General features: G+C 34.4%; 1 protein-coding gene across 4 annotated transcripts in view; it reads right to left on the reverse strand.

Moving 5' to 3' along the window:
* Positions 1–25,907, reverse strand: part of LOC119643555 (transcriptional activator protein Pur-beta) — a 46,899-nt gene that overhangs the window by 20,246 nt on the left and 746 nt on the right. For 2 of the 4 annotated variants that reach the window (XM_038042942.1, XM_038042939.1), the window contains exons 1-3: positions 21,623–21,668; positions 21,507–21,569; positions 21,329–21,444 (exon numbers count right to left, since the gene is read on the reverse strand). In XM_038042942.1, the coding sequence (XP_037898870.1) occupies positions 21,329–21,444; positions 21,507–21,569; positions 21,623–21,668 (225 nt within the window). Of the gene's footprint in view, positions 1–21,328; positions 21,445–21,506; positions 21,570–21,622; positions 21,886–25,536; positions 25,554–25,907 lie in introns of those variants that run through there. The other 2 variants (XM_038042941.1, XM_038042940.1) reach the window with 2 other exon arrangements.

Raw genomic sequence — 25,907 nt, forward strand, 5'->3', positions numbered from 1 at the left:
GAATATAGAATACTCTTATTCAAGAATAGTAGCTAATTAATGAACGACTTCGCTTAAACCACCCACTTTGTTAACGCTAACATCCACTTCTTTCTTTACTTTTATTTAACGTAATTCTGGCCGCGGAAGCCAGTGTTGCCAAACAGCATTCGCCGTAGAGGAGATAAATGTTCATTGTTTCCAAACTAAGAAGACGATGGACTTGCAATGGTTTATTTAATGATTTTATTTCTGCCGGCGCTGTCTTAGAAGAATAGTACGGTTTACATGAGCTTTTCGTTGATTTTATTAGGATCATTAAAGTGCTCTCAAGTGTATTCTCGATTAGCTTATAATTGTCCGTCACTCATTCCCACATCCGTTCAAAGGAACAACTAGTCAGCAGTTTTCATCTTCGTTCTAACAGAGGATCTTTAGTACTACATCCCATTCTCCTCTCGATTCGATACGATTAGCAAAATGTATGGCACAAAACCCCGGCAAGATTCCAAAAGTAAATCAGCTAACACAACTTTTTACTCACTTATTATCTTTGGTACACGGAATACTCACTGTTCCCTTTTTTGCTATCGATGCGATTTTTAAAAACGTAACATGTCACGCCATCTTTAGAAATTTGAAAGTTACGGGCATGAAGCCAGAGCTTACTGTTGCAGTTGAACGATCTTTCAAACATAAAGTGATTACTTCCTCCACGTGCCCATCTGCAACGCGAAAATTTATTTTAAATAGCATACCAACAGACCTTTACCCTTTTTCCTTGAATTTGGCGGTTGATGAATTTCTGCGGTAAATTGATAATCAAAACAAAAGCAAAACGGTAGCCTGATGATCTAGTTCTAAGAACCTTTTGTTATCGGCGACTAATAATGATGTGAAACTCTTCATTCCGGTACAAAGCACCAAAATGTGTGCTTAAAATATTTAATATATTACAATCATGTCGTCTTCCAAGGCCAAATGTTTGTGTAATCGTTTATAATTGTAAGAAGTTATTGGCCGCAAATGTAGATTTAAACTTAATAAAAGTTTTGGCTTAGTAAAAATGTAACTAAAACAATTTTTCTGTAACATGCGCTAATAAAACCCTGTAATTGAAAACAATTTGATAAAATTCCTCATTCGATAGTCCTCAACATCCATGCGCATCAAGACCTCTTTTACATTCGTTCATTGGATTTCGATAGAACTTATTGCAACAGAAATTACTAAAATAAATTAAATGCCAACGGAAGCTGGCAGTTACAGGCATTAAGCCATCACCACGCTACCCACAGAGATTGTACAGTTTGCGGTCTTAATTACAGTAGGCCATTTCTTTAGCAACATACTTCACCCAGCTTAAAAACTATATAAATTAATATTACGTTTATTTCTTTAGCCACTGACAATTTTTTTTATTGGATATTTCTTGATTACAACGGCTTTATAAGAAAAAAATCGGCCAAACATTTTAGTGCACTCAGTGAAGAAAAGTACTGTCGAATGATAAAGTTTTCGTTACTGTAACTAAGTTTTTTTAACCTTATATAATATAATTTTCTGTAAATAATTATTCTAATCTTGCAGACAAATTCTTAAACTATGAAAAATCCGGTGATAGGTACTTAATTTAAGAAATATTCCATATCAAATTTCAAAATTTTACATAACAATATTTATAAAAAGTAAACACAGATATTTAAGCTTACTATCTACGAAAACTTTAGCAAATTACAGACATATATTGTCTGCCTCTACTGTAAAGTTGAACATTAGATATGCTCCCGTTAAATTTAACATGACATTTGAAGTCATCTGCGCTTAGCCGCATTAATTCCGGCACCAAACTTATTTACAATATCTCGCCCTCTTCTTTCTCGTAATCCGTCGTTTATTTCAATAAATTATAGCATAGTCATTGATTAGGTAAGAAAAACTCTTTTCTTCAATAGACGTGATTAGAATCGGCTAGCAATGTTAATCCGACCAGTGACACTACAGCGAGTGTAAAGGTGACTGTTCACAGACAACTAAAGTATTTTAAATAAAAAGCAATTCAACGAAAAATGATTGTATTTTGGAAATGATTCTTAAAAAGTCGCTATAATTAAAGTACTGTTCTAAACAAGGCAATAACTAAAAGCCTTAATAAACCGAGAAATGAAGAGATTTTTGAAGATATGAATAGCAGGCTACGAAAAGCGGGTCACACATGGCAATAATTTGTAGAAAACATCATGGTGCAAGATAAGTTAAGCCGCATAAATTATTGCATTAAAGAATTGGAACACAATCGTGCATTATGGGTGGCTGTAGCTCGCGCAAGCATAGGATTTCGCACTCCCCTGTCGACAACTAATGATAAGACGCGCGATTGATGTGAAGTGTTCAAAAGATGTCGTCGTGTATCATGGCAAGTCCAGACCATAAACCGTTTTGATGACTTGAGGAGAATTGGGAGAATTTGATTTGGAGCAGGGAAGTTGGCCCGTCGGACCCATCACTTGTTCCGCTCGCTACCTAATCCTATCAGTGATGAGAAGTTGGCTTCAAAAGAAGCCGGTGAAAAAAAATTTAGTTTTATTTATCGCAGGAAAATCATAGAAGCTTTACAGACAAATGCAAAAGGCTGTGGATCAAAAAGGCAAAGACATGGCATTGATGGCGAAAACTGAGAATTCTTCCTAAAATAACGCATACTTAAGAACGCAATTACCGTCAAAGAAAAGATATCTTGAAGCCCGTTATGCTTCCAAGCATAATCGATCAGCATGGCACTACTGACTTTCATGGCCTTACCTCGTTCATTGAAAAGAAATAAAATAATAATAAATAAAATTATTGTGCCGCTGGCGGCAACAACAGTTAATGCACGAACTTTTTTTAACAAGGAAATAATTATATCATAACGAAGTCTAATCTTTTTTTTTTTAATATGACCAATCTTCCAGGGGATGTTTTCTGTTCGTGTAAGACGCTGGCGGCCAGAGAAAAGTCACAACTAGACAGAGATGGGAAGATGTCCACAGCCTAGTGAGTAAGCGCCCTATCGATAAGTATTACGCCTTCACCGACTGAGCGCTCATTATAGCTATCGAAATTAAACGTATCGCACTTGAGCTTTAAACCCGCGAACATGAAGTTTGTGGACGCGGCTCCTACCTCTTCGGATGCTCATGCTCGATGTGGTTTAAAGGTTAATCGCTTAAGTTAAGTGACTAGCAGTATGGCTTAAACTCTTAAGTCACGTGCGCAAGTTTAAGATGTCCAAAAAATTTGGGTGGGTGGTGTAAGCCGAACAACAAAATTAACATTACCCTTGTTTCAACAACAGGTGTACAAATCTCAATTATTCAATCCAATAAATAACAATTTATTCAATCAAAGTAAATTTGTGGCATTACGTCGCATTACAACTAATTATATATTTATAAGATAGGTTACCGTACGTCCACCAATAAGAAAACACTATTCAGTTATTCTTTATTCAATACACTAAATTCGTTACCAGTTATTATGTGCTCAAAACACCAGTTTCAAAATCGGAAAAAAATCAGAAGACGCTGCTAAATTGTTACCTACCTAAATAACCCGAACCAAGCTACAATAATCCGTTGCTTGCAGAAAAGTATAAAAGAAGAAAAGTAAGACGTAGCAATAGCCACGCGGAGCAACACCCAGGAATGTTAATTTAAAATTGCATTTTGTGCTTTCATAAACGACAACGGCGTCATATCATTAAATTAAAGTAGTTATTGACACATCGACACACATCGCGAAATGTATGATTTACCTCATAGTTGAGGGGTTTGTGTCATCTTCATAAGACAATAATTAAAAGCTAATCTTGTCGAAACATACACATTTATCTCGTTCAGTAAGAACGACAAATAACACGTGCCTGATAATCATTTTGTAGCGAACGAGACGCCCAACAAAGGATGTCTAACGTCCCATGAAAAATGAAAAATCTATTCGCGGAACAGTTGAGGTCTATCCACTGAAAGATGCACAAATAATTTTGGAAAAGTGTCCAATTTAATGATGAATCTGTAATTGTCGACGCTGTTCCTAGCTTCGCTCTCATGATAGAAAATGAAAAAGGATTTTTTCTACCGCTGAGGGAAGTATCCTGTCAAGACGCTAGTGTTAAAGCAATGTGTAGAATACTAGCACAACATCTCAAGACACGAAACGGTACACCGTCTGGATCAGTCCAATATAATGTTTTTAAAGCAACCGGAGCGTTAAAAATTAATGACAGTAACATTAAGAAAAATATCAAATAATACTACATGATATAGGTAACAATAAATTGGTTTAGTCATTGAAGTATAGAATATTCCAAGAAATCAGCAGAGGGAAAAATATAATATTATTGAAATAAATGGGAAACCCAAGCGCTTTAAGTTTTAAAATCACAAAATCGAAGAAACATTTCAGAGCCCACCGTAACGACTACCCCATTTTCCTAAGGTATGCATTATAACATTTACTTAAGGCATTTGTTTCGTAATATAGAATAATCATCAAAATCAGTTATAAAGCCAGTTTTCTTATATTTTTTAAAACGTCTTTACTATTTATTGTGAACTGTTCACAGCTTTCTCGAAAATCAAACAGGTGGACGCTCGTTTGTAGAGTTGCCTTTAACAGTGTGACCCATTCAGAAATAACTGAAACTATCTTCAACGTCGTGATAATTGGAAGCCCAAACTACGTCAGATAATGCGCTTTGAAGTCTGTAACGGGTCTTCCTATTCGGGGTATGCAAGGGGCTTCCCAGGAAGCCCCTTTCCATTTATATGGAGGAAAGTCTTGGACCTTCGTATTTTCTTTCAACTTATCTTTTTATTATTTGTAGGGAATCCGATAGGTATTATCTTATTTAAAATTGAGATATACGGTATGCGATAAGTGATTTTCGTAGGAGGGAAAGAAAACCAGCGCGGTGATTCGTGACCCGACTACTTCTCGTAATTATTTTATTCGGTATAATTTTTCCGCGTTTTGTACGTACCGAGTCCTGCGAAAAATTTTCTTTGGCTGCTATAACAGAAATGAAAGCCCGGGCGTGTTGCATCACGCTCTTTTATAGTCGCTATCACCATCGCTGTCCCGTTACGCAGTTGCTCGGCCTGCGCCTGTTACACTACTAGCACGCATTATACGATGTATGTTACAATATTATTATTATTACTTATGTATGTACGTGTTCTAATCACGCTATCTTATTTATGGCTTATATTAATGCTATATTATGTGTGTATTAGTATAGGTTTATCACTTATAACTAAAATGTATGATTGTTCATGTATGGAAAGTATAAGTAGGTAATAACCATACCACAATGTGTATCCGTTAAGCCCTATATAGCAAGGCCAATTCAATGTACTAGCCCTAACCAGTAATACTTCAGAAGTAAGAGTAGGTACCAAAACATATAGACCATTATGTATATGCCTATACGTATAACGAAAGTAAATACATTAGAATGTGTATGAGTTAAGCCGGAAAAAGGTTAAATGTACAGTCATTATAATGGCGGAACATTTAATGTACAAATAAACAGTTAGGTGTATGATTTTGCATATGACAACAATCAGTATTAACCAATAATAAGTGAAATATATCAACATGTATACATAGGAAAACTATGGGTTGGTGACAATGTATACATATTACGATGTTTACCGGTAATCCTTAATTAATAAGTTCAAGGGACTAGTAATTTATTAATAAAGAAACGAACGTTTAGGTATATAATTTTACTTGCACGAAGCAAAAATAAATATAGAGAGTACCAGCCGTTATGTATACCTCTATGTATATAATATTGATAAGCATATATTTATAAGTTTTACACTGACATATGTTCACAAACATAGGCAAAGAAAAAAAATAAACTACAAAGGGTGTTGCGTTGTTCTAATACAGTTTTTATAAATATACCGACTACAATATGTTTATAAGAGAACGGACCCGTGTTCCTATAGTGTAGAAAAAAATCTGAATACAAAAAACAAGATGTTTTATACATCTTTATACCACACTTGCACTAAGAAAATGGTCAAACGGGAGGTACTTATACTTACACGCGGAGGACAAACAGACCAACTAGTTTTATGCTGTATATGGTTATCAGTGAGCGATATTTTTGACCATGGACGGACAATTAGGCAGGCAGACTTGTTATTGGTAAAGGAACCAAATACTTCCTTACAAGTCTAACATTCGTTTTCTGAAAGATAAATCGAAAACTGAAACTAAATCGGAATTGCTAGCTGAACAGGTTAACAAGATCATAACAGCTCGATGATAAACATCTTCTCGAACAAAAAATCAGCGAATTGCGCGCGATGGATAAATTGGTCGTATTACAGAATACCAGGTCCAAAAATTTAGTAAAGATATTGCTAATATGATTTATTTGATGCAAACATAGCTCAAATACATGGTGAAGCACTTCATCATAATATCCAGAACTGAAGATAGGATCAAAATAGGCTCAATATATAAGTCCCCGAAGACATCCGGTGAATTAAAATCTCCTACAAGCAATAATGTATCAGACTACTACTTTTTGAAGGCACTTGGCAAATGACGTGGAAATATTTTAATTAAATACTAATATCAGAATTCTCAAGGAGTATATGAATAACTTGTAAGGATAAGATTGCCACGTAATTGTAGCCGAACGCGAATAATATTAATAACATCAATTTCTACAAAGCATAACTACAATTGAAATGGGAGAGAATTTACCAGGGCAATTAAAACTGCAGCCTCAACAAAACAAAAGTTTATTTTGTCATACCAATACCAAATACTTGATATTGGGAACACTTCATAATACTGAATACTTGGGTTCCACCAAGTTTTAGTAAGCGTTACCTTTATGTTTAGAAGTACGCATTAACTTTATGTTCAGAAATGTGGGAGCTTAAACGTAAACCGTTAGGTTTGGTATTAAGACCACCGACATTCCAGTAATCAACAGACAGAGAATTATCTCGTTTTTTGGAGCGCAAATGTCCGCATTTACAGAACCTGATATTCTAACAGACCGACGAGGTATATTCCTTAATAAAAACTGCTTCATGCCAAAATTCCCTACCAAAATCACGCCAACGGAGAGTTGCTGCTACTAAGATTTTAGACGATGCGATTTTTGTACTTATGGTGCAATTAATTTTAAAACTGCTGCCCTTCCGCAAATCCTAATCAGCTATTATCATCTTAGTGTAGCGTTCAATCATCATAACTGTCGTTTCAAATGCTAATCGTGGAACAAATAAACCTTTACGTGCCGGAATAACAACTAACTCCCGAGTGTACAGATACCGTAGCCAACTGATTAAGAACGTGTTGGTCTATGCCACGAGTTCCGTTCTCGCTAACCACTACAGAATTAGACTTAATATTGCCTAGGCAATCAATAATTGATCAACACACAATATTGGATGCGCCATCAAAATTAGGTAGACCGTCTACGTTCTCAGAGTTATAGGGCGCGAGGTTGTGATTTTGAAAATTTTTGTTGTTTGCGTGTATACCTTATAATCCCGTGGAGATTATCCAAAATCATCCGCATAGTTGGTCGTAAATTGGTGCCGATAGGTTTACTAGGACAAATTCTAAATAGTTAGCTTCGCGGTTTACGCCTATTAAATGATCTTTAATTCGATCTAAATCATTTTTATATATTAAATAATTTAAAAGAATTATCGTTTACTTGCATTTTCATGCAGCTGTCTTTCAAACAACATCACAAAGACGTCGCAGAGTAGTAAAAAGCAAGCATCAAGCTCAGAGTGCCTACTCTATATAAGTCATCTTTGCTCTTACGCGTTTATGAGTACCATCCCACTTTTAAGCCACACCCATACATTTCCTACACATCATAAATTAACGTTTCTACGCTGTAGTGAAAAGATCATTTTATTTGTATTAATCATGTTAAGGCAATTATACGGATTTATTCCCACAAGTTATCTTACTGCAATCATTCTTATCAACACATTGACCTATGCGAGTACCAACCCTATTGTACATACGTACTCCTTAGTCCTAAGTGTACAACAACACTAGCTTACATAGGCATAAAACTATGTTCAATGTATAGATCAAACCGACGCAACCCCGTCACCATACAAATAGGCAGCATAAAGCTTGATCATTCTTTTATTGTGGTTTAGCAATCAGCTAGGAAAGCACAAAACAAGCTGGGATTTTTGTGAGTTTATTTTATTTAGGAGAGTGACAAATAGGGCAAAACCAGAAAGTTCCAAGCACAAATTCTGGGTGGCAGAGAACTCAGACAAAGGATTCCCGTATAGAGGTTGGAGATAGTTAGGCTATTTCTAAGGCAAGAGCCAGAGTGGCAAATTCTGGGCAGCAAAGACCTCAGGCAAAAGATTCCCGTAGAGAGGTTGGAGATAGTTAGGGTATTTCTAAGCGAAGAGTCACAGTGGTAGACTTTATTTTCTCTTTAGAATAGCCTAAAATTTCCTTTATGAAATACAAAGTATATTCTTTTATAGAATAACTAAACCGAATAAAATTACGAAACCAAATATCTGAAACACCCTGAATATATCGAAACTACCATAGCTTTATGTCTTCGTCTTCACAAATCATCTATCTTTTATCTAATCAACTGTAAATATTCGTCTGAATCTTTAATGTAAACTCAATTATATATATCGCCAAGAAAAATTCACCAAAAGAACCTTTGGAGCCTGCATGCACCAATCATTTTTTATTCATCTTCAAAGTAATGTGATCTCTATCGATCTGCTAATTGTGAAACCTGATTTGATTGGTTCTCCATTATTTTCTGAACTAGATTGCTTCGTATTTAATGCAAAGAGGTCGAAGTTTTATTTAAGTTCGGAAGACGTTATTATTTATCCTGGGATTCACCAAGGGTCCTGTCCCACGTTTGCTTTAAATTTTAATGACTTGCTATCAGATATACGACATCATTTTCATGTGTGCGGAATAGAGTCCACCATTCAACACGCGTGAAAATTCCAGCGCCCTACAACCTGACTAGAATCTAGTTAACCTAAACTATGTGTAACTAAATCGGCATAAATGCAGAAAAATAATATTCATTCAAAATACAGCTGTACATGTATGCTATTGCATTCATCAGATTCGCCGGACTCTTTTTTGATTTTGGTGTTATCTTTGATTTTTGGTTCACTCGACATTTTGGAGATATTGAACATTAATCTATACATTGAGAAGGTAGCCAATAAGGGGAAAGGCCTTCTTCAGTTTGTGCACCAATCGTCAAGAGAAAGCGTGAACGCTTACATTATCAAAATACTGTTTATTAATCTTATCAGACCAATCGGCCCTGCTCACCCTACCAATATTATATTAACAGTTCTTGCTGTTCGGCTTGCGAGCTCTTAGGTGGGGTGGTAGTCGTAATTTGCCATCATATGAGCTTGTCAATTTATCTAGTCTTGTGAAACCCAGACGCATCATGAGCATAATTTGCGGTCCACTTACTCAATGCCGAAATTTATTCGTTTATGCTTTTGAAATTAACTTATATGTTCCCTGTAGAACCATCATATATTATCTTTTGCTTAAATTTCGTTTGCGTTGATGTAACTACGTGCTTGCTAGCCTCATGAATATCTTCAGCAGGGAATTTAATAACAGGTACCACTTATTCTTCCTGTCTGGCTCGTTGTTTCAAATTCAGTCCGTATAGTATAGTCTTCGTGAATTCATACTAGTCGCCCTTTGTGTGTCCGTGTAAACGCTATCTTAATGTTAAGATTTTTAATTAGTGTTAACTTAGATTTAAGTTATTTACAATTGTCTTTTTTCGCTTCTTAATACATACTCAAAATCAATTGTTTATCGTTCATGCAACCTGTCCGTTCTTCTTATATCTCATTTTCATCAACATTTTTAAATATGAAAGTGTGCGTCAAAACCTACAAAAAAGATACATTCAGATACTCTATACTTAATACTTATAATAATAATACTTAATGTTTCTTTCTTCAGGTTACATCATTTTACACCTAAAAAAACAAAGTTTCTGAAAATGTGGTTCCGAAATGTGTGATTTCTACAGTAACATATTTCACTGCATAAGAAACATTAAATCGAGCGAAATACATCTGATTAATGAAAGTATCTGTGAAGGTAAATACCCTGAAATCCACGAATTGCTACTGTAGAACAAAAAGGAAAATACCTGAATAGTTTAAACAAAAAGAGAATCCGACATAGAGATAAATTAAAGCCGAAATTATTGTGAACATTCGTAAAAATGCGGTAAATGGAAACTGCCTCATCATTCGTTCACTCGATGACAGTCAGCTACGCACGAAACACAAATGGGAGTATATTTTACATTTGCTCTTTTCCTTAAAATTAACCTTTATAGTTTTGTAGAATAAGTTTCGTTTTATAGCTTTAATTGAATAAAATGTTAAATTTATATTAAAACATTATAACAGTTTGGAGACGAAATTACTACGCCAACTCTTGGTTAGTATAACAAACGATAAACCACGAGTTTCAAAGAAAATGTCCCATGAAAAAATTTTGTCATGAACTAACAAATGACTCGACATTTAAACAGTGTAGAGTACGCATAGCGTAGCGTGCATACAAGAAAATAAAAAACGAAATATAAACCAAACAAGTGGCACACTGTTGATTGCATGTTCGCTGATACCATGACAATACGCTAAGCGTCCCATATACAGTATTTGCTGAAATCAGCATATTATAATTTGAAGCAAAAATAATCGTAAACAAACTTAAGCTAAAATTTTAATATATAAGTACCATAATTTTAATAAAAATTCAATACTGAGACTTCGCCTTCAGCTTGCCTTGACATTTAAGAAGTGTTAAAAAAATATATAAATTGAATTGAAGATTAGCAAAAATAAATGAGACAAAATTAGTAATCAAAACAGATCAGTACATATGTTTACTTGTTCTCTTCTCATTGCTAGAAGACAACAAACCATGAACAAGCCCGTGTCAAATGTTCACATATTATTAAATTTCAAACGTAATACCGTTCCCATGGCCGATATCGTTCATGTATGCAGTCAAACCAATACGATACCGACACGAATACGAGCCAAAAGCCAACCAAAGCTCCCAAAACGCACAAAAGACCTTTACTGGTGTTGTGGGGAGGTGCACTACACAAAATTTTGCAAATCATACAAGTCGTTTATGTAACAATGTGGCACACAAGGAAAATATTCGAAAAATCGAAAAACCAAATAATCAATATTTAGGAAAGCACAAAAAACTTTAAATCAGCGTATCAATCAAAGCACAGTCACTGTCATCTTTAATTTGGGACGTAAAAGTGCAGATAGACAAATCAACTGACATATTAATACTCGAAAAGGCCTTTTGGTGCACAATGATTAAATCTGGAACTCAGTTCACAAACTTACTTAACCAGCTCACCCACAAACAAGATTAAATTCATGGGGGAGATGCTATGTCAAGTTGAGCTGAACGATTCAAATTATATTTTACTTATCTATAAAAACATCCATAAATGTGGTAGACAAGTAAGAAAGTTATAGTCCAGCAAACCTTACGGTTAAGTACTATACAACGCTTTCTATGCGTTTTTCATTCAATTTTATGATACTGTTACGGAAATCTCAAATCTAGTTGATTCCAGCTAAGTTATTTTGTAAAATAATAAATTCCTTAAAGATAAAAGAAACCAATTGTACATTCGCGAGCATGCAGCTGCAGACCGATGAAAGCGATTAGCGGAAAAGCAGACAGATAAAAACAAAGTACATATTCGCAGGCGCGTCATGCAGCTGCAGGCCGATGAAAACGGTTACCAAAAAAAAGCAGGTTAACGAATTAAAATTCAAGTCATAAAATTAGGTACTAGTAATATGATGGTAAAAACGTATACAACTAGAATATTTCTGGAAGGGAGAATGAATAGGAAAAGAATATTTGAGTTAAAAAGTCGAAAGTATTGCCAAAAAATAAATTGTGAATAATCCTACATTTAAAGAAATATAATTGTAAATAAAAGAACTTTGAAGTGTATTTTTCTTGAACAAAATATCCACGACCCACTGATACAGACTGTATCTTACAAAAGCGAATTTTTTAACAATACAATACCAGTTATGCCTTGCGTTCATATGAAGGCACATTTTCAGAAGAGAGGCCAAAACGTATATTGCCGTGATCAATATTTAGGAAATTTAAATTTTTTATCGAAGATTTTATTATGCTTCATTTATTTTTGATATCAGACATTAAAAATTAATCATTATTGCTTGCTCTATGTTGAGTTTTCACGAGCGAACTCATATGGGATGGAGTCTTAATAATTGATGTACGTGATCCTTGGCATAGTTTCCTAATGAATATTTAAATGATTTTTAATTTTTGTTTTTTTAAGTCGATAGTCTCAGCTGCTAGTAGTTTAAGACTTTAGTCATTGACTTTATTTCTCTGAATAATTAAATATAACAATAATAATTTTTAATTTTATTATTTATATATATTATTGTTTATATAAGTTTCATGCTAAATTGCTGTTATGAATCAATCTCCATCATAAAGTATTGAAAACTATGTTTCTCATGAGAAATAGACATATGTGGTCAAAATTTTGTAGAGTTAAAGTTTAACTTAAACTATTGTTATGAACCAATTTTCACCATGAAATTTTTGCCATATTGGATCTATCATTTCTGGGAGACAATATGAATCCAACTTCGTGAAAAACATTTGTAGAAATCTCCATCACATCATCAATTTCAAAGAAATTTTTGCAAACTTAGAGTAAAGTGTATTCCCTAAAAATCCCAACATCAATTTCACAATTGATAACATTATATTTAAGGGGGAGATGGTGAAGAGTCATGTTGAACCTGACAGTCAACGGACGTTATCATAACTATTGTTTTAACTATGAACTATGAAGTACATTAGTACACGGAGAAATCCAGCTAGATATTTGCCTCAGACCAGGCGGTCGATATATGAATCTACCAGTGGGCAGGACAGAATAGTTGCTATTGGGAATGAATTTGTAGAGTTTCCTGCCCTTCGCATTTACTAGTCTAGATCCGCACCAATGGTGTTTGACATTAGTCACCTTTAACAATAAATTTTATGTCCAATTGCTTATAGCAGTCATTTTAATCACTACGGTTGAATAAAATGGGGCGAAAAGTAAATTACATAAATTGAAATATTAAAACCATTTAATTTAAAAAGATAAAAATACAATTTTCTGATGATATTCGAAGTTTTGTTGCAAAAGTAAATTTCAGCGGATTTGCGGAACAAGCATGAGCTCTTTTACCAGGGTAGTTAGCAGTTATTTCCATTGATTTTGAAGTGAGTCTCCGATATAAGAAGAACGTCGGTAAAATTTTGATGGGGGATATATTTACTTCATAGAATGTACTTCACAGATTGGAAAACTCATTAGTGTTCCATATAGTGATTTGGAGATTTATTTGCATGTTTTAGAGACTAATAGCCTTATCATATTAATAAGATTGTTTGTCATCTTAACATGCTTTTTGATCGAATCTTCAATTTTTGGAAAACCATTAAGATTTTTTAGTATGTCCGCGTATTGATATATAGAAAGATTATTATAATCATACCAGTATTATGTGTAACTGAGTGTTGTCCACTAAGCGAAGGGAATTCTTCTTGATTGAACGAATTATTCGCACAATGCTTACCCTAACTTGACTGCGTCAAGTAGAGTTTTGAAGTTTCTTCTTAAGAAACTGCTTGTGTCCTGAACCACCTTAATAACCGGCTGGATGATTTTGCAAACAACACATTTGGAGTAGTGTGTTTTGTTAAGTGTTCCAAGATCTTTTGTGATCACAAAAATTATGAGAATTATGTTCAATATTGCGGATTACCGACGATAATTGTTATTCCATTGTATTACTATCTTGACTGCAACCTTTCAAATGAAGCCAACGTAGTTGTAAAGGATTATTCATATTTTATTGTTATTAATCAAAACAATTATGTCACTACTGTTTGGGCAACGTTTGGACAAGGCTCAGTACTAAACAGATGTTTAGGCTTTTAATAATTGTCAACTTAAAAAAAAAAAGCTTAATTTGACAACACACGGTCTAATCGCGACATCTTCGCGAAGTCTTTTAAGTCTTTTAAACACACACGCAACACAATTATTTTTGTACTATATTAAACCAATTAATGAAGATTACGCAAAACTATCTAACTCATATGGGTCCGCTTGATCCCTTTATAATGTGATAATGAAAATACAAATAACGCCAATGAGAGAACAAGCAGTCAAATTACTTCTAAATAATAGCCCTGCCACTGTTATTAATAACAGAAGACTAAGAGTTCCTAAGATTTTGTTCGTTCGTATTTTGAACAGAATGTTAGGATATCTTATCAAAGTTGTCTCTGGTAGAACTTACATATTGCTTACACTAATTTACTGCAGCTAATTCGAATGATTTCAAAAACTGACAGTTTCTTTGTATGTAGTTCATATAAAAATGGATAAGAAAAACTGTCAAGTTGTGTTCTAAGTAGCGCGTGTTTTGTTTTTCGTATGCGATTTTTTTTCGACATTCCAAATCCTATGCCTATTGTTTGCCATACGGCAAAAAGATGCATCACTGCTCCATCTTGTGCTAACTGTGGTCTTCCTCCACATGCTGAAAGATGCACGCGTAGCTTCTGCTTAAATTGCAATGACCAACAGTCGGCGTTAGACAAACAATGCCCACGTTTTATACAAATGCGTGAAATTCTAAAAATCAAAACAAAATATTACTGGCTTAGCGCGACACAAGTCTGAGAAATTAATCCATCTGGAATCCAAAAAATTAACAAAAGTAATACCTACGCTGCTGTCACCTCGCAAATCGAGTCTAATAGGCCTTCAACTCCAACTCCGTCCAATGAAAAACCTGTTCTACCATCAACCAAAAATTATATTGCGAAACCAGTTCCATTACCCTCAAAAGATAATATTGAAAAAATTTAAACAACACGTATGCCAAAATCTAATAAACTAAATCCTCCAGAATCACCAGCTCTCAACTCTATTCAACAAATTACAAGTTGTAATGAGTCCAATCTTTCATCCCTTAATCAACCTTCAATTTCAAACTATTCCCGTCTGTCCATCCATTCCACTTTAAATACACGCAACAACCTAAGTACAGATTATTCTGCTGGTAAGAACAAATTACTCACGCAAAATTCCTATAGCGTAGTTCCCAAGTCACTACAATTAAATAAAGTTTTTAAAATTCTACAAGTGAAAATTTGGGGACTTATTAATAATGTTGATGAACTCCGTACACTTACTAGTGATTTTAAACCAACCTTTCTATCCCTTCAAGAGACTCATTGCAAAAGTTCTTTTAATCCTATTCCATCCAAATCATACATTGGATACTTCATGAATGTTGATCAAAATTCAGATTCCAAAAAAGAAGCCGGCGTTGTTATAAAATCTAATATCCCTCACAAATGCATAAATTTAAGCTCAAACATACAAGCCGCAGCGATACAAATAAGCTTAAAGATAAAATTTACAGTGTTTTCGCTCTATATCTCACTTTCGTAATCGTTTTCTCAGGAAGAACTCTATAATTTATTCTCCGTACTTTTCACCGGCGGCGACTTTAACAGCTGGGCTCAACAGTGAACAACACTCGTCGTACTGTTTTAGAAAAGGCCTTCATTCAAAGTAATCTCTGCATTTTAAATGATGGAAAACCAACGCACTTTTTGACATATTGATTTAACATATTGCTCTCCCTCACTTCTTCCTTTGGTTTCCTGGTCTATTTCTGATGATCTACATAATAGTGATCACTTTCCAACCATAATCGATCTTAAACTTTCAATGTCCTCTGCTTCTCCAGCAAAACAGGCCAAATTCTTCCTACTGCAACCATGATGCTGCTATTAACACTAAAGCGATTCGCACGGCTGCTCATCTTTCTATTCCTCAATCCAACAGCTCTTTTAAACGAGCTATGGTTCCCTAGTGGAACAACACGCTTTCGTTTTGGAGGAAAAATAAAATGGATCTATGGCACCGCTTTAAGAGATGTCCTGATCAGGATCATTTGTTATTATACAAAAAGGCCAATGCTCTATTCAGGAAGGAATTACCAAAATCAAAGGCACTTAGTTTCGAACTTTTTTCGAGTGGAATTCACAGAAATACATCAATGAAAGTTGTCTGGAACAAAATCAACAGACTCAATGGGACTTCAAACCTGAACGAAATCTCTGCCATCTGCACTCCCAATGGAACTTTAACTGACGCACATGATATTTCTAATTACTTTGGACGAATGTGGTGCGACTACTCCTCTGACAGCAACTTTTCCAGTGCTTTCATCGAAAATAAAAGGACTCCAATCACTCTTTCAAATTGTATTGACAGATGTGCCACCTTCTTGGAAAATTGCATATCTGCCTTAGAACTTGAAAGTTGTCTCTCCAAATCGAAGGGGAAGACACCTGGTCTAGACTGCATCTCCTACCAAATGATCAGTGCGCTGTCTAATTCAAGTAAAAAAGAAATTGCTGGACCTATATAATACGGTATTTTTGACTGGCCATATACCCTACATGTGGAAATTGGCAACAGTTGTTCCAATTCCAATGTCAAAAAATGTCTCCATCGCATCGGATTGTCGCTCAATCACTCTTTTTTCTTGCCTCTCAAAGATATTAAAGAAGGTTATGACATCTAGACTATCTTGGTTTCTTGAGTAGAAGAACCTGATTACATAGCAACAAGTTGGTTTCAAGCGGGGTAGAGGGTGCATCGACGCTCTTTTACATATTAATTTTTTCAACATTTCCGAACGGAATCATGTAACAATTCTCTCAATTGATTTTGAAAAAGCATTTGACAGAGTTGGTCTTCATGTTATTTTAAGACTCTTGAAATCATGTAATGTTGGACAGAAATTTTTCAACTACATCAAATCATTCATGTCGCATTGGCGTTTTAAAGTTAGAATCAACAATCATCTCTCTGATTCCTTTCCGCTAAAGAATGGCATTCCGCAAGGATGTCCTCTCTCTCTCACGCTTTTCCGGATCGCCTTCAACGAAATCAGCAAAATTCTTTGTCGTGTACCAAGAGTGGAACATTGTCTCTACGCGAACGATATATATCTTTTAACAAAAGAAAAAGATAACACGAAGGCAATCTACGTCCTCGATTCTATTGGATGAGAGATCTCCACATGGGCAAACTCCTCAGAGGCTAAAATTTCTATAAAAAAAAAAGCGAATTTGTCGAAAGCAGATTTAAGATGCAGGAAATCTACTGATGCATATTAATGGCTTACCAGTACTAAACGTGCAGACGCTCCATGTTCTCGGGCTCAGGTTTTCCAACAATTATCGTTGGAGAACACATTGTCTTCGGTTAAAAAGTTCTCTTTTAACAAGGGTGAATTTCATACAGTACGTTGCTTGGAGAAGCCATGCGCATATTAACACTATTGCTTATCTCACCAAAATGCTTGTTTTAAGCAAGATTGACTATGCTTTGATAATTTACGGCAATAGCTGAAAGTCTAATATCAACATATTTAAAACCGGTCTATCACCAAGCCGTCAGACCAAGTTGTTATGCTTTTCGGACGGCGCTCATAAACAATATTATAATTGAAAGTGGTCTCCCAACTTTAGAAAATAGACTTTATAAGTTGAAACCTAAATTAGTCCCCAAGCTTCTTAATTCAAACAAATGTATCCTCGGTGATGACGTGAGAAAGACTATTATTGCGAAGAAAATTCAAAGTCATCATCTGCAATTGACTATTGTTTGTACGTCGCAAAGGAATTGGACATTCCCTTAAAAATGTTCCGCTCTTTTGGTGTTAAACCTCCATGGATTTTGAAGAACTGCGCTTTTGACATCTCGCTGTCTATACACAAGAAAGAAGATACTCCAAATCACGTCTTCAGGAATTTAGTAACTGAAAAAAACCAAATTTTGGAGAGTACTGGTTGGAATCTGTTATACCCAGACGGCTCAAAATCATCTGGTATGCCTCCTGCTTGTGCCGTGGTAGATGCTACAGGACGGATTCTTCTCAACTACATATTTCACGAAAGTACTTCAACTTTCACAACCGAAGCCAGAGCTGCGAACCTTGCCCATAAAAACAACGTCAGAACCGTCATTGTTACCGACAGTTTGTCTGTATTACAAGCTATTCGGAATCCTTCGACTTTGAGATGGAGCACCATCAACATATTAAGGAGTATAATTACAACACCCGACGGAAAAATTAAAATGTTATGGGTACCAAGTCACATCGGTTTATTGGGAAATTAGCAGGCTGATCGAGCGCAAAGGATACTGCTTCTGGTCCTCTAATTATGGATGATGTCATGGAAAAGTTGGATCTTCAAAGATACATTGGAAGAAAAGTTAAAGAGAAAATTACAGAAGGAAATCTACAATACCATCATCAACACTACTCTTCCATTAACCCTCAATTAACTCCACCTTTATATCCAGCAGATGTTGAAAAAACCAAGATCGAAACATTTTCAAGAATACGCCTTGATCATACAATTGCAACTCACCAATGGATGGAAGAAGTCTTCCTCCCCAATCTGCAGTTGTGGACAAACTCTCACTATAGAGCACATTCTTTGCGACTGCCTTAACTTCTGCTTGGCTAGAAGGATTGCATTTGGAACGATTAATCCTTTGCACATTCTAAAATCGGCTTCAGAACAGAATGTATTACTTTATTAAAACTACTAGCCTTAATATCTAATGTACATTTATATAAATTAAAGCCGATAGCCTGTGTTGCTAGTGCATTTCATTAGTCTAAAATTATAATAATAATAATAAAAATGAATGAAATGAAAAACTTTCTCAAATCCTGGCGGGTAATCGTATATTAATAGCTTTCGCTATTATATTCAGCTGTTTTTTCGAAGAAGCTGAATACAAAAACGAAAGCTACATGAGTAACATCCTAGTTTCCTTTTAAGCAAAAGCTGATTGATAAAACTGGCGGTTTGATTACATTTTCTTGATGTAAAAATTAATAAAGCAGCAAACTTCTTTGAAAACTGATTTTTGTTTTAGCAAAAGTAATGCCCAAGGGTGCATTTTATTTCCATTTATTTTATTTTTTCCTCTTTTTAGGTTTGGGCGCATCACCATTAAAAGGCAAAGAGGAATTTTAGTCCACCGGGTTGTCCCTGCAAAAAACCTTAGCAGTTAGCAGAATATAATGGCTGCGTACGAAGAGGAAATTTTTGAGTTGATAAATTTAGAGTCGCCAATCGGAGTTGCGTATACTTGACTTGCCTACGAAAACTTTTACAAACAATGTGTTGTCGTCCACAAATGGCCGTGAGTACAATTATAATCTACAATACATAATGGTTTTTCATCTATGTTTAGCACCACTCATATGACAGGTTACGAAACCGAGGATGAGATTCCAATTAAGTAACGAAATCAAATGCATATTATTGACTTCCATTTGTAATATTAATAATTATTCTTCGTTAAGTATTTATCGTATTGTGATATGACAAAAAGGCTTGAATAGCATCCGGGCTCGGGCATCTTTTTATATTTACTTCGTGTACATATACTTACCCGTTATCATATGGATTTATTTATAAAGAATGTGTAGTATTGTAAAGAGAATTGCAAATCAAAACTTAGTTTCGCCTTATATTCTAAAAAAATGGTTTAGTAGAAGAATCCTTGTATTTTGGAAAAAATTTTTCGTTTTAAAATTTGAAATTAATCATTTAAAATTTTTTGTTTTGATTCAGTTTTTTGTAGGTGAGCAATTTTCTTTGGCTTTATTTTTGTTTTCGATTTAACTTTTTTTTTCATAAATGCAACTCTGAGCACCCATTTTAACACCAAACGTGAGCTATTCAGCTTTCGCCTCATTTCATATATACAGGTAGATAGATATAAAGGAGAAAAAAGTTGAAACTAACTAGTTAGTTTAGCTTAGTACTTAGAACATAAAAAATTTCTTGGATGTTATTAGTTTGTACTACGAAGAAACTGTTGTGAAATTTTTCCATTTTTTTGCTTCTGTTAACACTCATTTTAAAATCACAATTTGGAGATTAACCGTAAGATTTTGCTTTTTTTTACACAAACATCATTGTTTTGATTGTCAGCGCAAAAGCGTATAGGAAAATTAAAAGTTCCAAACTAGTTATATGAATGTAATACTGCGATAATGCTAAGACGAACCATACGTAAACACGTGCAACCAACTCATATTTTGACATTTGTATTATATACACGGCACAAATGTATTCGCTCAGTTCATCACTCAAGTCGTGAATGCGAAAACTTAATCCATATTTCAGGTCTAAACTAAACACAGCTGCTTTATGCATTGCATCAACGCTGAGAAAAAAAAAACGCTTAATTTATCTAAAAAATAAGAAACGTCTTGCTTTACTAATGAAATAAGAAAAATATTAATCTTACCTAATATGACTTAAATATTTCGTAAGACGCAACGCTAGCCACGCTACAAATGTTATTGAAATTTTCACGTTTTGTATGCATTTCTAATAAGGAATTCGACCAAAGTGATACAGCATTGTTACAGAATTAGTACTTTTAACTTGGCTTCATTTCGGCCATGCTTCTTAATAAAATTCGCAAAATAAGTTGCTAATACAATTGTTGTTTTTTCCTCCTGGTCTTCCTTTTTTAATAAAACATGTTTTCTGTTTACTACTGATATGGGGCTTTCTTTCTGTAAAGCATCAAAACGCCATTATAATCAAGCAATGCAGCCAGCAAGTACGCCTACTGCAACGACTTTCTGACTATAATTCATCACTGAAATAAATGTCCTACTTCATAAATGGTTCCTCTTAGATTGCACAATATATTAACTCTTAATATCAAAAGCTTTCATTAATCGTGATGGTATACACTGTCGCGTGTTAACTGGCCGCGCCTAAATGTGTCACTACATGTATGCAATTGAACGTTGCACGCACTTAACATACCCTTCGTAAGGGTACAAAGTACCAGAGGAAGATGCGCAACAATATAAATAATTGGAAGACCACTCCGCAAGAATCACTTTTAGTTTGGTATACATATTTATCATTAATAAAAAATTTATGGCTTTTCCAAAGAGAATACTGTTTTTCCATATTCGTTATCCGTTAAAAACGATAGTAAGAGCAATAAAAGGATTTTTTATCAGACATAGCTCTGCGATAATGTGCTTTTAAAATGTCTGATCCAAAAACAAATCAAAATAGAACTCACCTCAGCTACTTTAATAAAACGTCCTCGACGATTTTGTTTCACATCTAAATAGAACCGCTTCGATTGAATTTGCAACATTTTTGTAGCCAATTCTTGTTCAGCTTGTCCTTGTTGGGCTGTTAATATGAAATTACAACGCATACTAAATTAGGTGATTCGATATTCATGAATATACTACCTTTACTAGAGACATCAAATTCACCGCGTCCTGCACTTTCCATGTTGCTTGGGGCGTTGTATTCTAAAAAGAATCCAATTATATTGGCTTATTTTTTGAAATAGACATTAACATACTTGAGCCTGTAATGACTCCCTCATCAGCACTGCCAATATCAGACATTCTCGTTTTATGCAACTATTGATATTCGACAGTTTACCAAAGTCCGACTTATCTTCTTTTTGATATGAGTGGTTTCGCAATAGAGGTAACCAGCTTTCTATTAGTGCTAATTCCACTGGCCTAATGTGAGCACTTGTCCTTTCATTCAGGAAAAACGCTAAATTGTATTTCACTCTCTACGGACACTGGAACTTTGTTCATGCGCTTGGTTTGGCACCTAAATAATTAACGATAAGAAAGCAATATATTAATAAAAATGATTCGTTCATATCATTTATATTGAAAAATGGGTTGGGCTTGGTTGAAATCTCTAGTAGCTCATTATTTCATTTTATTCGGGTTTAGATAATATTGTACATCGACAAGAGCTTTGTAACTTTCCGAAGTTATTTCCAAATTTAACCTATTGCAGAAATACGTCCGCAACGAATAAATTGTCATTTGCTCGACAAGGCTTGATTTTTTACCTGCATTGTTGCACTTAAATGGAGGGAGAGTCACAATTGAGTTGGAGAGTGTACTAGGGAGGTCATATGTTCGACGAACACGAACCGTAACATAGTTTTATCATGTTAATACGATAATTACAAACTTTTTGCTGGCGACAGGCCATTAAATTTTTTTTTTTGTATGCACATTTCTCTCAATAGAAGCTAAGCACTCTTTCTATGGAAACTAATGTTAAATTATAAATGTTTCCACGAGGATGTCACCGCTTGACATGTACATTTCATCTTTTGTGAGAAGCACGCAAGGGAGAATACATTCAGTTTTGAACATATTATTCTGAACAAATGTGCAAAAGAAGAAAGATTTCACTAATATTAGTGAACGCGTTGATAAGTTTAATTGCCTTACGCTGAGCTAATGATAAAGAAAACACAGCCGATTTTTAAGTGTGGAAAATGTCAATTTTATCATATGAAATTTCTTCTCCAACATATACATAAGGAATTGTATTCTACCCTAATACATATAGGACTACACTAACAAATATATGCCAAATTGAACTTGGCGTACGATAGGGATCTTAAATTGTTTCTTTTTATAAGCTTCTATTTCGCTTTCGCCTCAAAATAGGATGTGCCAGTTGGTATTTCGGGTACAACACACAACTTTCGATGATAACACAACTTTACTTCCGATGATAACACAAAGGAGAAAGAATGTGATAAACTGTATTATTTCTATTTTCAATATAGAATATAAACAACAACAATTTGAATTTCAAGTTTCACTAATTATGGATATACACATATCCATGTGAAATAAAAAGTCAGTAGAAAGCGAAAAGCAAACTACGTCAATTATTTTGTAAATGCGCGACCGTAACAAAAATAAGCATTGTAATAATGAAGGGGAAAATTAATTGAATGGGACTTTTCGAGAATCATTGTAATTGTAGTAGAGTGTAAAACTAAAAGTAAAATATATAAAAATTTTTTTAAATAATATTCCATATTAACGAAAAAAATGTAAGAAAACTATCTTCGGTTGTAATCACATTTTTTATACCCATCTTCGTTATCCCATTTCGTACAATAATATTATGGAAGCTTGTATCGTGTATCTTGTGCAGTTTGCGAGCAATGAACAAGGGGGAACGCAAAAGTTTTTACGGTTCTTGTTATACAGGAATGTGGGCGTTATAGGCGTGCTCTTTCAAAAGTTTAGGTCATTTTTAAATTCTTTTCCATGGTTGTAGGCGATGTTTACAATTTTGCAAAATGTTTCCCACGAATACTACACAGTTACATAAACAGGCAAGCTTCGGCGCATTCTGAATTTGAAATTGGCTAACAGCTTATATACTTTATGGGATTTTTGAAGCTTGCCCCTGCGTGTGCACGTATTCGAAACAATGAAACTATGAGATGCTATAACATTGGGTAGGCGTGGTTATTTTTAATACATTTGTACAGGTACTACAGGCAATATAAGTGAGTTTCCGTAGAGATTTAGTTTGCTTTCAAAACACAACTACTTTTGACTGAACTAACACAATTTTCCTTTCATTATTCATGGACTTTTACACGCGCCATAATCCGACTTGATAGGATTAGTCATGTCGGAATTACGTGAGTTTAGTCTTTCTTTTACCTTGTTATGTGAAATGAAATAAAATTTTATGTGGTGAAAACATTTGAATACAAACATGATAATCTGAGGATTGTATTCGTCATCAAACATATGTACGTACCAAGCCTAAAAAAGAATTTAAACACCCTTTTCCCAAATTCACAAGTTATAAATTTTTTAGTTGCCTCAAGCGAAGAGCAAGCTAACAAACTTAATTTTAACTGTATAATGTGTTGACAGGTAATCTGATTTAAGGAGTTAGGCTAAATAGGCGAATTTCCCCCTACACCACCAGAGAATGACATTTGCTTCTTTGTTTTTATAACTATATACATAGCGTCCAGTTGAATGATTCGAAAGAAGAAGCAGATGCTGTTTGCGAGTTACGCAAAAGACATGAGAAATCCGATAAATTTCCTGACGTTAATAAATGAATTGAAGAAATATATTCTCGAAAGGAGTACCTATAAATTTGTGTCGATTAACCATATTGCTTTCATTTATTTATAGACAAATTTCCGAAAGAAAAAAGGAGAAAGATTTCTCAACTTGATGTTAGATTTACGGCTCTGGTCAACGTAACCAATTTTTATTTCTCAAAATTCAGCACAACGAAGTGGATATATTTAGACGTTACATATGTAGATTTTTGATGAGGAAATACAGCAATCGATCCCATGGACAAATGTCTGAAAAACTCTTACCAAAATTGCCATCAGAACACCTGTAACATCAGTAAAAGAAATTCTTCCGGTCGGTTGATTATATGCCCACAATTAACGGCAAAATTTTAATTCAGACTTATTTTGCATTTCTTCTAATGCACATCGGATTGGATTTTATCATTGCCGACGTGTTGGTGGACCGATTGGACACGCTTTCGGACTAAACATAAAAGTGATCCTAATGAATACCTGGTGTACAGGTTCTTCAAAATACCTTCATAAAATCGAAAATTAAAGACGAAAGTATAAAAATATTTCCAGTTGTTTTAGTTTGTTCTGGATTGTAGGCGCACCTGTTAACGTACCAGGTCTAATTATTAATATCTTAATCGATTAAGGAATCTTTGTACAAAATTTCCGGTTCCTAATTTCCATTTTTGCGACTTAACTACATACAAAATCTACACGATCCCCGTAAATCTTCGGTATTCGTTCCGTATTCACTGCCAAATAGGTCTATGAAATCTTTTGTCAAGGTCCACGCGTTAATGAAGGACTCTGCCTAATCTATGTCCGTATTAAATTCGAAGCCAATTATTGTTTTTTGAATTATTAGAATAATAGCTACATTAAAACTTTCCACTTTTCACCATATTTCTCTTATTCAAACATATGTGCAGGCTTCCTTTGTCAAAAGATGATAGAATTTCAGTTTTTCATCGTAACATCTGTGAAGAATCGAAATGCAATCTTCGTCGTTGTAGAAAACACAATTATCACAAATGAACTTACATATACATACGTATATACGAATGCATGTACAGAACTGCGGATAAAAACTTAACCAAGCATTGTGTACAGATATTTTTGTAATAAGCTTCTTTTTTATGAATAGTTGTTAATTCATTGTACAATCGAATGAAATATGCGTGAAGCAATTTCTTCATTCACTAATCCACTTCCTTACAAAATCTTACCTGGAAATAAATGTGAAACCCTACAAGAGATTTACTTCTGTTTTACTTTAACATGTTAACCTGTTGGATGTACTTCCTAATTGGACCACACTCGTAATAGTTTATGGTGGAATTAATTATATTGTCTCAATTCCGACATTTACTTACGTTACTCTTCGGTAAAGTTTAGAATATTTTTGATTGTATTCGTTTTTTACCAATTTTTTTACAAGCAAATTTTCACAAAATATATGCCTTAGTAATATGTGTTTGCCTGCGTGCGTTATCCTGGCGGAACTTTAAAACTGCTGATAAATCCCTTTTTGGCAGCGTCATCATAACAGTCAGTGTAGTCATTACATTCATGTACATTCTATATTATGAAGCGAATGAACATATTCAAACTTTGTTCTTGCGTTGAAGTCGTGGATTTACAATAAACATATTTATACATACGACATACGCATCAATGGATATATATATATATATATATATATATATAAGTATATTTATATATACATATATATATATATATATAT

This window comes from Glossina fuscipes, unplaced genomic scaffold (genome assembly GCF_014805625.2).
Source record: "Glossina fuscipes isolate IAEA_lab_2018 unplaced genomic scaffold, Yale_Gfus_2 61245, whole genome shotgun sequence".
In the NCBI taxonomy this organism is placed as follows: domain Eukaryota; kingdom Metazoa; phylum Arthropoda; class Insecta; order Diptera; family Glossinidae; genus Glossina; species Glossina fuscipes.